Genomic DNA, 15,085 nt, shown 5'->3' with positions numbered 1-15,085 from the left:
AGAAAAGATACTTTGCTTGATTATGTGATTTATTGGAATGTGATAATGTGTTTTAATAAACATGAAGTTACAGAGATTGCCGTACATAATTTACCGTGTGTGGATAAAAAGAATTTAGAATTAATCAAAACGAATTCTGGGGTCGTTCCAATTTGCAGCTATGGACTGTTGCGAATGTCTCCGTGTAGGTAAGTTGACACGATGCCGCGTTGTTGTCGAAGGTCATCTCGCCCACCTTAAACTCAGGGTTGACTGCGACCTGTGAATTAACGAGTGACAGGGAATGACCATCAGTCTATAGTTTAGAACCGTCGTAAAAGTGCCATTCTCTGACCATAGCTTTTGGGACTAAGTGTTCAGCCGAAATTGCGTGGAACACGATAAATCAATAATTGCGGTCTCACCTTCATGGTATATAGCCCGGGGTCAAGTTCCGAAATGTCAACCCATTGACAGTCGATGTTGTGTCTGTAAATGTCCGTGCAGTTTACTGAGATTCCCTGATCTCCGTACTTCTCGCATTTGTATCTAAAACGAGGCGTGAAAAAATGGAATGAACGTTGTGTGTATTGATGTTTTGTTAGAGAAATCGAGGGGAAACAACTTGTAGGTGTACCATTAGGTTTTTAGGAGGCCTAAAAATGCGGCCAGCCAGGCCGAAGCGGCTTACTTGAAGTGCTAAGCGACGCTGATGTCGTTATCAGATTCAATATTAGTTTACCACTCGTCGAAGTATGGATTAAATTAAGACGGGCTTCGTTTCTGTCTTACTTATATAGCTACATGAATTAAATTTGGTAACTACAGACCTTGGCTCGACGCCTGGCAAGCACTGATTATCTTCGAGACAGAAGGACGCTTTGTGACCCTCCGCAACTCTGTTTCCTCTCGCATCGATTATGTCGAATGTCGCGAAAACTTCCATCGAATGATAATGCCTGGTAGCGTGGTTAGTTTTGGAAAAATAAGAAAGAGATTGTTTGAATATCGGGGTAATTTGAGCCTAATCTTCTTTCGTCCGTTTAGTCCTCAATGGACACTTACATGTGGCACATGTGCCATTCCCATAGATGCTTCGGTACCGAGGGACGAAAATCGGCTGTACCAGCGTTGAGAATCCTCGCTGTGAACCTCAAGAGCCGTCTGGTCTCAAGATGCCAGTTATCCGACTCCTTCTGAATCTTGTAAGCCTGAGAAGCGACGCAATTTTCCTCCATCGCGCACTGTAGCCAGTATAGTTGGCGGTCCTCGAGGTGCGCGGTTCTCATCAGTTCCAAGTGGTCGAAGACCAAATCCGCAATTTGCTGAACGCAGATGACGCTCGCGATGTTCTCCGCGACTCCTTGATAGCGTGGGACAGTAATAAACGTTAGCGTTTCGACACCACGGTCCATGCGAAAGGCGAGGAAGCAAACCACTGGCAGTTCTACCTGGACATTCAAGGACTTCGTCGTGGAGACAGTGCGCCAAGTTCGGCTCGTCGCCATGACACTTGACACCGCTGATCTTCATCGGCATCCGGTTACCGCCAAAAAAGTTTGTCTGTACAGCGTCCGAAGCGTAGCCAAGGCCGAGCTGCTTGCAAACCACGCCAGCCTCGAAGAGAGACCATCCATCCCCACAGACGACACCCCATTCTGATGAGAAGGTTCGTCACTCGTCAAACTATACGTTCGTTCTTGTAATTCGATCGATTCAGAAGAAAAATATTACGCGGTTATTCACTCGTACATCGGGTGGCAAGCGATTGCAATGATTTCATCCGGTTTCATCTGAGTTCAAGAGATTTCATGTGATTTCGTGCGATTTTATGCAATGTATTATGATTTCAATCGATTTCATCCAAGTTTCAGGGATTTCATGTGAATTTTGTGGTTTCAAGTGATTTTATGCGCTTTCATCAAATGAATTCAAAGTGAGTTCAAGTGATTTCAAGGAATTTTAAAGTAACTGCTATTCAAAGTGGTTTGCGATATCAACAAGTGAATACCTCGAAAAATTGTATGTGATTCTAACGAGTGGGGTGCTTCTTCGACCGAGGCACAATGGGTTTTCAATTGGATTTTATACTCCATCTTCGCAACGAAGGTGCGTGTGCGACTTCGTTCAATCAGTGCGTAGTGCTTTGTTGTTTGTCGATTTATATCGACGGGTCGAAGAAAAGTAGGTAAGGCACGTCGGACCGCCAGGTAAATTGGATCTTTGGCTCTACTGGGAGCACCTACATTCCGCCCTGTACTTTTCTGAGAATCGAGAGCCGTCCAATTTGCTCGGTGGTCCAACACACCCCACTTTCCGCTACCACTCACCATCCGTTCCCAGCTTCACCTCGACTCGACCTTCGCTCGGTATCCGACCGCCGACCAACCTCACTGCCATCCCCTGGCGGTGGACGTCTTTGATCCTCTCCTTTGGCCGCTTAACCGCCGCCGGTGCCGGCGTCGTTGGCTCATCCTCGTGAGCGCAAATCACACCGGCTGCTTCGCTCCCTTTGCAGTCGGATTGACCCCAGCCGTCGAAACGGCAACTGGCCAGCGTGTCTTCAGTACCGTCGCAGTGGATGTTGTCCATCCAGAAACGACCTGGGGTAATAAATCTTACCTCTTATAACTAACCCTTTGATTCAAGTGGGGACGCTCAGCGTCCTACGCTGAGAGAAATGTTTAGTTCCGGTTGCCGCTCAGTCCTTAACTATTTTCATTTTTTACCACAATCGAAAAATATAGTTCTGGGTAGAAAATGAAAATTAGTTTTGTAGGTGTTACCGGAAAGTCTAGTATCCGTTACTATTCTTTCTCATTACGATCACTGTTGCTATATTTTCTTGCAACTGTTGCGAAAATTTAACGCTCGCGCAAGAATAAATTGACTTTAAAGCCTTGTTCAACTAAAAAAGTAGAGTAAACCTCAGAAACTGATTTTGCGTTGCAATAACCAAAAAAGGATCGACAATAGCGCGAAATGTTTACGCGTACCTCGTTTTTCGTAACTCCAACAATATTCAAACAGTTTCTTTTTAACGATACCTGTTTTACTGAATTCTTACAGTTACTAAAACAAATGAAATTTTTCTCAGCTTACCTTATTTTTCCAGCTTTTTATTTATTAAACTAATTTTTTGGTAACAAAACACTCGAAGTACGCTAAACTTCTTCAGTTTGTCTACTTTTTGATGACGACGCGCGACGTTTTGAGAATGACTGATGCGAATTTACTGCGATTATTGGGTGATGGTAATATTCATAGTAAATTTGCGCTACAGGACAAAAAACGAAAATATACCGCATTGTTTTTCTTTCTAATTTATAACAATGCTCGATGTATAACTTCAGCAGCAAGTTTCACAGAAAATTTCTGGCATGATTATTAGCATTTTCATTTTTGAATATATTCCTTCTGAAGCCTTTAGCTCACATTATTTAACTAAAACCTTGTATCGTTTATTCTTAGAAATAAGGTACCGCACAAAATTTTTCATTTTCGAAAGGAACTGCCTTACTAACTAATTAACTAACTATCCAATAAAACAGAACATTTGGTTCGAGGTATCGAATTTATCACATATCGTCGCAGAGTCACGTTACGAAGAATCAGTCGTACGATTTCTCGCAAACTGTTAAACGGATGAAAAATAATACATTTTCGAAAAGGATGAAAAAGTGACGTAATGCCGTTTAAATCTGAGTAGACAAGACAGTGGCTTGTGTATTTTTTTTTTTTTCTGGCACAACGTTTGAGCAATACATCCGATGTTGAAATTTTTCTAATTTTATTACAATCACGTTGGGTTTATTTTCGACGATAATGACGTTTATACGAAGGCAACAAGCAATTCCGTAAGATTAATAAAACCCCTCGTTTAAAATTTCCTCGCCTTGAAATTGAGCCTCAAGTTGTGCAATTTTTATCACAAAATATAATCCTTCACAAGCTCTGATGAGACTTCTCGGTCTGTTTACAGAATTGTGTGTATATATATATATATATATACATGTATACATATATTATATTGACGTTTTAAATACATTCTCTACGTGCCGGAGGCATGCCAATAAGCATTAAGTAAACAGGTCTGTATTTCTCGTTAATTTCATTCGGCGGAAATTGTCTCCTTTTCAATGTAAGTACTCGTCACGCTCGGCTGTTTCCCAATATTCACCGATACCCGGAAAATTCCTAATTATCATCATCATGTAACATCCAATCAACGAGATTTGAGAAAGAGAAGGAGGGCGATGTCGAAACGAACAATAAACCCAACTACTATCACCTGGGACTTGTTTGTCTTCCGAAACAAATGAGAATTCGGGATTCCTCGTCATCGGTAAATCTCTCGATTGAGTTGATATTAATTCCGCCGATGCGATGGTCGGAATGAATGGAAAGACCGAAGAAGTCCGGAGTAAAAACTCGGTTGCGTAAACAGTTTTTTTTTTTTTTTTTTTTTTAATAGGTCAACATTCCCAATCGTCACTTTCGTATAATGTGTCTATAATCCTGATTTACGATCTCGCACATTGCAAACATTTATCGAGTGTGTTTTATCTCAACGAAATTTCACACATCATCCCAAATTTAATCGGGTTTTAAGAGCGGGAATAATATTTCTTTTTTTTTTTTTTTTTTCCATCACCACCGAGTAGTAATATTCACCCTAATTAGTTGACAAAGACCCGATAAAATATGAAGAAAACGATGGTTTTTTTAAAGTATTTTAAAGATCGACACAGTTCGATATAAAATGAGCGGAATTTTAATAATGTTATCACAGAATGCGTGGGATTTTTCTGCGGCGAAATACATTTTTTTTTTTTTTATTCATTCAGGTATAGTTGTTGAGAAATTTTTAAGAAGAGTTTGAAGTCTTGAAAAATTTCAGAAAGAAAGAAGGTACGTGAATTTCTGAGATTCTCTGCAAGCAGATTTTTTTTTTTTCGAAGCTGTATTAGGCACTTTTTTCTTACAAAAAAATCGAATCTTGTATTCTTATATAATGCGCAAATATCCTTACGCCTGGCTTGTCCGAAACGGCCATTGGTCGTCTGTCTTGTCGCACTTTCAAAGCCCAACTGCCTGCAGACGACATTTGCCTCCATGTAATCCCATTCATCGTCACAAATGCTGCCCCACTTTCCATTGTGCAAAATTTCAACGTTTCCTAGAAGCAAAATAAGAATAAGAAATAAGCATATCGCTTGATTTACAAGCAAAGTTTGTCCGGCAGTTTTTGCACGACGAGTCAACCTCACATTCACCCTCCGCAGTTGTTGTATCGTACACTTTGCATCGAATATATTTCAACGATTTTTCGTTGCGTAATAAAATAACGGGATTGTTTCGTTGAGCGTGAAGAAATGATCCAACCGGTACAAATAAATTAAGGTCATCTAGTATTCCTACCCTTACCGACCGAGCAATTCTTGTGTTAATTCTTGAGTTTGAAGAGAAACGATCCAACAGGCACAAATAAATTAAGGTCATCTGATATTCCTATCCTTACCGACCGAGCAATTCTTGTTTAAAAAGAAATGATCCAACCGGCACAAATAAATTAAGGTCATCTAGTATTCCTACCTTTACCGATCGAGCAATTGTTGTTCATTTAATATAGGAGGAAAAAGAATGAGCTTGCTCGGTCGGTAAAGGAAGATATGAAAGCTTTTATACCTCTTTTATCTTTGATAACTGCTTGATCAGAAAAGGGGGTAAAACTGGTGATTTCACTTTTTGTAACAATATTACAACCAGTTGTCAGATGGAAAGGAAGTAGATTATTAATTTCCATACCAGGGCTTTTGTTAAAACTGAGGGGAAAATAACTCGAGATTCGAGTGACGAAACAATCTTTCAAATCGAATAAATTTAATTTAATTTCTGTTGTTCAGCTTAAATTTTTATTCTTTGAAATGGTTTTGTTTTTTTCTTTCAATTCATTAAATTTTTTTTTCTTGACGCTAGAAACGTTTGATTAACGCGAGAATCAGTCAAAAAGATACGAATAGCATCAAATAATTACAGCTGACGAGAAAACCAAGAGACGTTAATTTATCGTCAAAGTTTCTTCACATTATCAACAATTTCGCAACAGATAATTCCTACTTTTCAATTACTTTTATCGAATTCTTTGACATATTTTCTCATTTTCTTTCCAATCATCTTTCACGCTGCGAAGCAAAAGAGCTCTGAATGTGCTTGATATGATATTTTATAACGTGGTCTCATTGCCCAGATTTTTACCCCATAAGTATACCTCGTGTGGTCGCGGTTAACACATTTTCACATCCATTCGTCTTGTACGTCTACAACTTTCACAACTAGTTATCCATGAATTATTACGCAATATTTGTGGTCTAAAGTTTTTTAAACTTTTTTGAATAACAATCAAAGTATACATCCTGTATTACATGTCAAATCTGAATTTTGTACCTTTCGAAATGTTCGCTGATTACACCGGTCAACACAAATTTTGAGTCTCGGTTCTATTATATGTGAAATTTTAATTTCTTCCAAGTAACTGATCAAAAAAATAGTAATTTTATTGGATAAAGTTTGATTTTTTAGAAACCAGAACGATATTTCGAATTTTAAGAAAAATTATCTATTTTCACAATCATTTATTGTTAAATAACAATTAAACAAACTCCAGTTTTGCATTTAAATTTTTATAACAAAAGTGATTCAAATGCGAAAACGAAGTTTGTTCAATTGTTGATTACGATGGTTGAGAAAATGGGTAATTTTTTTATTTTTTTTTTCAATCCAATGTATCGTTACGGTTTATACAAAAGTAATTAAATAAAAACAAAGGTAAAAAAATGAAAACAGACTCAAAATTCCCGTCGATCGGTCATATTTATCAACACAAAAAAGACAAACGCAAACCTTATAAGCAATAAATGAAGATTTTGGTTATTATTACTCGACTTCTTCATTCAAAATGAGCATTCGATTTTTTTCTCTATCGAATTTTTAACTCAAACAGTTTTTGTTGCACAGATTTTATGATAGTGGTGGATTCTGCTGATCTAATTTATTGACTGTAACTGTCGGACAACAATTTAATCGTAAAAACTATGTTGCGTATTAAAAAAAAAAAATCCTACAAACTGTATTCAAAGTGGAATAATTTTAGTTTACAATTTTGACGGCCAGTAAAAATGAGAATCTTAACAGTGTCGAAAAATTTACACGATGAAAAATTGTTTCAGACACCTCAAAGTCCGAGGAGAAATTTTGTTTATATTTCTTTTATCCATTTACCAGCAATAAATCACGTATGTACTTGATGAAATTACGAATGTGAAAACCTACAGGAAGTTATAAGAATCTTTGCATAGGATTGATGCACCAAGAATAAAAAATCCTTTAATAACTAACCAAGAGAAAAGAAAAAGAAAAGTAACTATAATTTAGCTAATTAATATTCAGATCTCTGATTCATTTGCAGTTCTATTCCTTTCTTCTTTCATTTTATTCAATTTCTTACTCTTATCTAACCAGACCCCTCAATATTATAGAATAGCGAGAAAAAAAAAGCTTTTGCTGATTGTAAGACAAAAAGATAAACAGTTTTTACGTAATTCGAAAGTTCCGACTGTTTATATTCATAATTTGGCTCAATGTAAAAACGCTTGATTTCATTGGGCACAAAACGCATATAATAAAGCAAATCTCGACTTGTATTAATTACTGTGTGCGGTTTTTAAGACGATGCACAATATTTGTTCGCCTATAATATTTTACCTTTGAAAATTGTGGGCGGAGGTTTTTCTTTACAAAGCGTAGACGATATTCAGCCGAGCCTTTTACGGAGGTAAACGGGAATGAATGGCTTTATAATCAGGTGAACAATGGCTCAAAGTATAATAAAATAAAATTAACAACGGGTAGTAATTGCATTATAAGCCGAGGTGTATTCACGCTGTTTGATATATTTTTACAACTAGCTTGCGTATTTTTATCTTTCAAATACAACGGTTGTTATGGAACCTGTTGAACAACCGTTTAACGAGTCTGAATTGTGAGTCGAGTTTAGCAGCTGAAAAAAAACGTGGCTCAGAGAGTCGTCAGCGTAGAGGAATGATAACGCCGTTTACAATAGTACGATTTTACGAGCCCTCGTGCAGCGTGAATATCAACAGACTGATTTAGAATCAACGCCGATGACGACGTATCCGTATTATCTGAACTTGAAATAATAAGATAATATCAAGTTACATGTGACTGTCGTGACGTTAGGTTAAAAAAGATCCAGCGTCGTTTTTTAAAACTTCGTAGAAACGGAGATATCGATTCGAATGAATTGAAATAATCTGAAAACGTGAAGAGAAAAGAATATCGTTAGAGCAACAAAGGGTCGGAAAATTGTATATTCTATTAAAAAATCATGACTCGATGAATTTTCAAAATTTTCAAATTAAAATTGACTCGGTAATCCATAGCGAAACAACAAAGTACCGGAAAATTCATCATTCTACTAATAAATCATCACTCGATGAATTGTTAAACGTTTTTAACTGAAAATTGACTCAGTAATCTTTACTGAAACAAAATTTTGAATCGAAGAAAAAATCTTAAAACAACCGAGTACCGGGAATTTGATCATTCTACTCAAAAATCATGACTCAATGAATGTTTAATATTTTAAACTGAGAAAATTCAAAACTTTGAAACATCGAAATTCCGGATTATTGGAGATTTTCAGTCCCCTGAATTTCTGGCTTGGTAAAATTTCACGATTTTGATCTTTCTTTGCTTAGGATTTTCGATATTTTTACGTTCGGAATCCCGGTCATTCTGATTATCGGATTTTCTAATTTTTTGCACCCACTCGTTGATTAAACTCCGCTGTGCGATTATACTTTAATTTGTCGGAATATTACTACAATTTTCCATTAAATGAAACAATTGACGAAATTTTTCCAAATTTGCATAATAATAATTTTGAAAATTTCAGTTTCTTTACTCTTTCTAACCAAATATATTTCCTCGGTTTAGAAAACTTTCAATTTTTACCTCACAATCAATTTCCCGGCGCCTGATTATGACAATTTAACAAGAAAACGAAAAAAAAAAAAAAAAAATCACGCCGTTTCAACGAAACAACAAAATCTCCGCAAAGGGAATAAATAATTAATCGGTCTCACGTACCTTCGTAATCACCGTTTCCGCCGACGAGTTTTATAGCCCCTTCTTGTTTTTTCAATTTCCTAAAGTCTTTTTTCAATTTCCTGACAATCTTCGCCCTTGTCTCACGGCTGATGTCGAACGCGGCGTTTTCAACCTCGGTTGAATTGTCAACCGCGTCAACGAACGCGAGACAAACGATCAATCCCGCGTATAAGTACAATTTGTACATTTTCGATATAAAAACAAAAAAAAACGTGTTTTGGTAAAAAAAATAATAAATAAATGAACGAAAAAAAAAACCCCCGCTCCTTTCGCAGGAAATTCGATGATATCAGCCAGTCCTCCGGCTTGTTAAAAAAATCAATCGATCAAGGATCTTTAAATTCTTGCCGCCGTTCAAGATCCAGCTATTCAAACCGCTAATTACGTCCGAAATCAACCGAAAGCTAATTAGCGTTGCGATCTCGATGACCAGCCGATGACCCCCGGGGTGAAATTTTAGCGCCAATGGTCAATCTGTCGCGAGTGAAGAGCTTTCAGCAACTGGCCTAAGATCCGCGTTCCGTTTGGTTATTAACCCTGTCAATTATACCGTTCACACAGTCAGAGAACGTTGTTGGTGGTCTTTCATTTGCCTCGCTGCGTCTGTTTCTTCACTTGGCAATCGGACCTGCACGCTTATGCAATCCACGTCGTAACCGCGTTTCATGGGATTAATTGATAATCTCGATAAATAATAAATCGATTGTTCATGCATTAGAGGACCGTAATAAGTCGTACGGAACACACAGGGTTCGTTTATCCCGGTGGAAAATAATTTATACGCCAAAGTGCAGTAAAGTGTAGTTCGTTAAACATTGTAGGATATATTCGAAAATTTTAGGAAGTCTTCCAAAAGCGTACAGCGTGTTAAAAAATCGTCGAGGATTGTAGGATTTTTCATACAATGTAACGAATATTTTATACAATATTTATAAAAATCTACAATTTTATATAAAAGATAATTGTAATTACCCATAACGGTAGAAATGGATTTTTTTTTTTCATAGAAACACGTGAAATTTTGTAAAAAAAAAAAAAAAAAAAAAAAAAAAACTACCAGTTCGTAAAAAAAATGGCGAACATCTAAAATTTTCTATGAAAAATAATGACAATCTTGGAGCCAGATAACATACATTTTTTTTATCGTTGTATTCAAAGAAATTCTTTGAAAAGTACAACTTTTTACGAACTCCGTGACTTCGTGTACATAAAAAAGAATACGAGGTTTTACGAAAAATTGTGACAATCGACGATTTTGAAATTCGATAAAGTATGAAATAGTACTATCGAACCGCCTCTAGATGTTGCATCTCTCTCTCTCTCTCTGTCTCTCTCGCAAGAAAAACTTATCGCAAAATAGTTGAAGATCCATCAGAATTTGGGTCAACATCCCAAGTCCGGTCTTATCATCTTTTGTGTACGGTTTGGACGGATTTAGAATATCTGTCGTACATTTTTCAACTCACCGTATCATAAATAGATGAGGCTTATGAAAAAACTAACATTTGTTATTTCGCTAAAGCCAAGGATTTTCACGATATTCTACAACAAATTGTATCCATTTCGAAATTTGATATTAAAAAAATGATCGCGTAAATCCGAGCCATTCTACACTGATGTATTAAAAACGACGAGAACAAAAAAAAAAAGAAAAACAAAAGTACGGTGATCACGTTTTTTGTTAAGCGCAAAAATTACTTCCACCAGGGGTTTGTTATATTTGTACAGAACTGTAGAAATCTTTCAGGATAATAGATTTATCCACGGATTTTCCTGTCCTTATCATTCCACACTTCCCGTCACACAATCTAATAATGAAGAGAAAAACTTGACCGAAGCATTAAAAGTGAACTGTTTTTAGAATTTACATTGTTACGGTTGATAACAACAAAAAAAAAAAAAAAACGTAAACGAAGCATTACGTTTCTTTGAGTCTTTCGACGTAATATTTAATTTCGAAGAAGATTTTCTTTCTCGATTTCAAGATACGACGATCGGCTTAAGAACGAATCAGCCTAAATCGGTCTGAATCTAAAGTCGGTATGACAGAAAAAAAAAAAACTGTTTCAAAAATTTCCAACAACGTTATATTACTCGTGCTAACGATTGACGATGGTGAACGTGAATTTAAATTCGTAGTTGGGCGTTGAAATTATTTTCTTCCGTGATCGTTTTCGTTTAATTTCCCGAACCTCTTTTTTCTTCCCCCAAAACGGTTTTTGATATCTGCATTTCGAGTGTGGCGGAAAAAACGGCCGCGTTCTATTCCTCCCCCTCCCTCTTCTTCTTCTTCTTCTTTTTTCTCCTCTTTTTCCTCCTCCTCTTCTTCTTCTTCTTCTTCGCGAGAGGAACGAACCTCTTCATCTTTGACCTTTAACTCGTCACGTAGACCACCGTTCTCATCTCGACGTTCGTTTAATCTTCAAATATTACTTCAGACGATGCTGAGTGACACGTTAAAGTGCTTTATACCAACTTTCTGGGGGGTGCGCAGCTTCTCTTAAACACCTTACACCTTATTCGTTGTTCCCTCGAACGTCTTTCGTCGGGCAAACTTGCTCCGTCTGCATTTCTTCACGTTCCTGCAAAATGCCGGGAGAATCTCTCGAAACTTGAAAATCAACCGCGCATGCGCCGAATAATTTAATCTCATTGGTCGGCGAAATCTTCACGCAGCGATATTCTTGTCCGCGACGCAGGCCGGCCAACGTACGAAAAATGTGTACGTTTGAATTTTCAAAGAGCACGAGCATTGAATTCCGACCGTTCTTCGAAGAATCAACTTTCCGACCCGACAACAAAACGCTTCCCAAACCTTTCCGAGTCGCTACCTCAATTATTTGAGATTCTAACCTCGAAAATTCGTGTCAACTGCATCGCCGGCAGAAACAGTTTGACAGCTGAAAACTTGGGTTGGCCAGCCTGCAACGAAGAGCCGATAAAACTCGCGCATGCGCGGTTGATTTTCAAGTTTCAAGAGATTCTCCCGTAAAAATTCGTACAAAATTCTTAGCTGCGTCGTAACACGAGACGAATACCTAACCATGCTCTGTAATCATTTTGAGAATACTGTATTATTGTAATACATTTTGATGTATTTCAAATTATTCCCTTACGTGATTGAATGTTTCAAACTTTGACGACTGAACGTAGAAATCAAAATTTCTAAAAGATTGCGATTCTGTTTTACCCTGCTGACGAAGAACGTGTGTTTATTTGTTTTTGTTTTTTTTTTTTGTGTTTTATCAAACCCATCGAACGGTTTGAAACAAGATTTTACATTGAAATACGTTTCGTCATTAACAGACAGTGATTTCATTGATGCTTCAGATTCGTTATTGTTACAATGATACACAAAGTATATAAATTTCTGCAACTTTCTTCGTACAAGCGATGCGTCAGCGGTTGCAAAATCTTCAAGAAATAATCTTTTGGAGAAAAAGGGATATACATCGTTAAAAATTTCCGTACGGAACTTCCTACACTGTGTTGCAAATTTATTCGGATACGAAAATTTTGAATTCATCATACATTCACTGTTCATTCGATTTACAAATACAATAAATTCACCACGCAATACAGTAAATTCAAATTACTTCTTTTAAGCGTTTTTTTTTTTTTTTTTTTCTACAAATTTTAATAAAATCAAAAATTTTCGTTATAAATTTAAGAACAAATACGTAGTAATTTACGTCGGTGTATACGAATTTGTAAATTTTCAATCCGATTTCCTTAAATTGTACAGTAAACGTGTGGTAAGTTCTAAATCGTTTTTAACGATGTAGGTTAAAAAAAAAAAAAAAAAAAATGGTACGCAGCTGTTTTTTTTTTTTTCTTTTCCTTTTTCTGTCCATCATAATCCATATCGTTTCTGATTGGACTGACTTTTTCCTTCTGCAGCGCATTCCGAGGCGACCCTGCGGGAGCAAGAAAGGTCATCTGGATGAGCGGACACGCCAGCAAGCAGATAACGCTGCGGTAATGCAGAGCAAGCCAGGGTCACGAATGTATGTACGTACGTAGATTGTACATAGATGATACGTTAGTTATACTGTACGACATACTCGCTCACACATATATATATATATATATATATATATATATGTATATGTATCTACGTTCATACATTATGTATAATCACGTTGATTGTCACGCACACACACACTTGCGTTGCATATGCGTGCCCGTGTAATAACCAGCGTGAAAAAAAAAAACACAGGCTGACCTACGTCATTGCGAACCGCCATCTTGGATTTAGAAAAAAAAGGGAGCGATGCCGATGACGTCACGTTACATGCCATCATCGTTTGCTGTCTCGGGCAAATCTTGAATACATATCGTACAGTGCTACGTCTCTTCTTTCTTCCATGCCGAGCAAAAATTTCAGGAAAAACAGGTATGGTTGAACTAAAAATTTCTCTCAATGTATAATTGAAATTGGAATTATATTGGGTCGGGCGGAAATGTACGTTGCAACGTCTTCTCTGGAATTCTAAAATTTTCCTTGACGCACGCGTGCGCGAAAGACGCGTAAAAAATGAGGGACGAACGGACAGTGGACCGTCTTGTCTAACGGCCATGCTGAACGTATAACCACGTGATAATTACGATCATTTTCATGACATGACTCATCAAGGCACACGGATTTACGACCCCGTTGACTGACGTACGCACATGTGATCCGCGGTAAGGTCTGAAAGATATTTGGGCGCATGTGAAACATTCCAGATGAAATCAACCAGCCGGCAACTTTCCTCGTGATATCGTCAAAAGTCAAGTCTGTTAGGTATATTAATGCCAGGGTGTTTCGGAGTGAGAATTTTTTCAAAACTTTCGCCGATCATCTCAAGTAGAATGTCTCAGCCAAACATGAGCTCGTAATATTGATATTTAGAGGTGACGATTTTCTTTTTTTCATTTTTCATTCAAATAACACGTGGAAAAAAAAGGGAAAATTTTGGACTTCTTTTTTCTCGTAAACAGTTCGATTTGTAAACCATCTAAGTACACACTCTTATTAACAGGAAATTTTACGCTCTGTGGAAAATACTGAGATAGAATTTTCCTAATTCTTGACTTGAGTCATCTTGAATATCTCTTGCTCGGTTAGAGTTAGGAAAATTCTATCTCGCCACTTTTTTATAGAGCGTGAAATTTCTTATAAGAATCTGTATTTACGTAGTTTACAACTCCAGCCGTTTACGAGAAAAAAAAAAGAATCCAATATTTCCCGATCTTATTTTTGTTACGTGTTATTTAAATGGAAGATGGACAAGATAAAATAGATACCTCTAAATATCGATATTACGAGCTGATATTTGGCTGAGATATTCCACGTGAGATTCTCTAGAGAAATTTTGATTCTCGTTTAGAAAAAAAAAAGTCTTCTTTGAAACACCCCAATGAATACCATACCCACTTATTTTTTAATATCAATAAAAGAACGAGGTAAAAAATGATATTTTGGAGTTACTTTTGTAATTCGAGGCTTTGATTGTCAGTCATAGTTTGATGTCTCGTAAATCGTATGATTTTTTCTTTTTTCAATCGAACAAGCATGTCTTCAGACGTTTAAACGATCTATGAAAGTTTGGCTGAAATGATTTCTTCGAGAGGATTGATTGGGCAAAATTCGACAATTTTCATCAATTTCAAGTTTCTAGACTGTCACATTTTACAGTATTCATAAAAATATAAATTCCTAGGCTGGAAATAGGTAGATATATTAAAAAAATAGAAAATAGTAAATACTTGAAACAGAAGCAGGAGCTCAAATATCAATACTTTGTTTCAAATTCTTTCGCTTCGGAATTGTTGAAAATTTAGCAGACTCGTTCGATTTTTCTCTACACGGTCGCTAATTTCATTTAGAAAACTGGTATCTACAAATACACCGATGCGAAACAACTTTTCC

At 36.8% G+C, this 15,085-nt stretch overlaps 1 protein-coding gene across 1 annotated transcript; it reads right to left on the bottom strand.

The window, feature by feature from the left end:
- Positions 1-15: 15 nt before the first annotated feature.
- Positions 16-9,702, bottom strand: LOC124309615 (lysyl oxidase homolog 2-like). Its single transcript, XM_046773422.1, has 8 exons — positions 9,151-9,702; positions 5,012-5,158; positions 2,310-2,582; positions 1,431-1,637; positions 1,045-1,342; positions 810-938; positions 405-528; positions 16-259 (listed from the first exon to the last, which is right to left on the bottom strand). The coding sequence occupies exons 1-8, from the start codon at positions 9,356-9,358 to the stop codon at positions 125-127; spliced, it is 1,521 nt and encodes a 506-aa protein (XP_046629378.1). The 5' UTR covers positions 9,359-9,702; the 3' UTR covers positions 16-124.
- Between the last annotated feature and the right edge of the window lie 5,383 nt (positions 9,703-15,085).

This window comes from Neodiprion virginianus, chromosome 7 (genome assembly GCF_021901495.1).
Source record: "Neodiprion virginianus isolate iyNeoVirg1 chromosome 7, iyNeoVirg1.1, whole genome shotgun sequence".
Lineage (NCBI taxonomy): Eukaryota > Metazoa > Arthropoda > Insecta > Hymenoptera > Diprionidae > Neodiprion > Neodiprion virginianus.
The sequence above is the reverse complement of the archived record's forward strand: the minus strand, read 5'-3'. Positions and strand labels throughout refer to the sequence as shown.

Excerpts from the sequence above, each read along its gene's own strand:
- LOC124309615 (XM_046773422.1), bottom strand. The coding sequence starts at position 9,358 with ATGTACAAATTGTACTTATACGCGGGATTGATCGTTTGTCTCGCGTTC. Across the intron at positions 2,583-5,011 it reads CCGTTTCGGACAAGCCAGGC|GTCGTTTCTGGATGGACAAC; the intron begins GTAAGGATATTT and ends TTATTACCCCAG. Across the intron at positions 529-809 it reads TTGCCAGGCGTCGAGCCAAG|ATACAAATGCGAGAAGTACG; the intron begins GTCTGTAGTTAC and ends GCCTCGTTTTAG.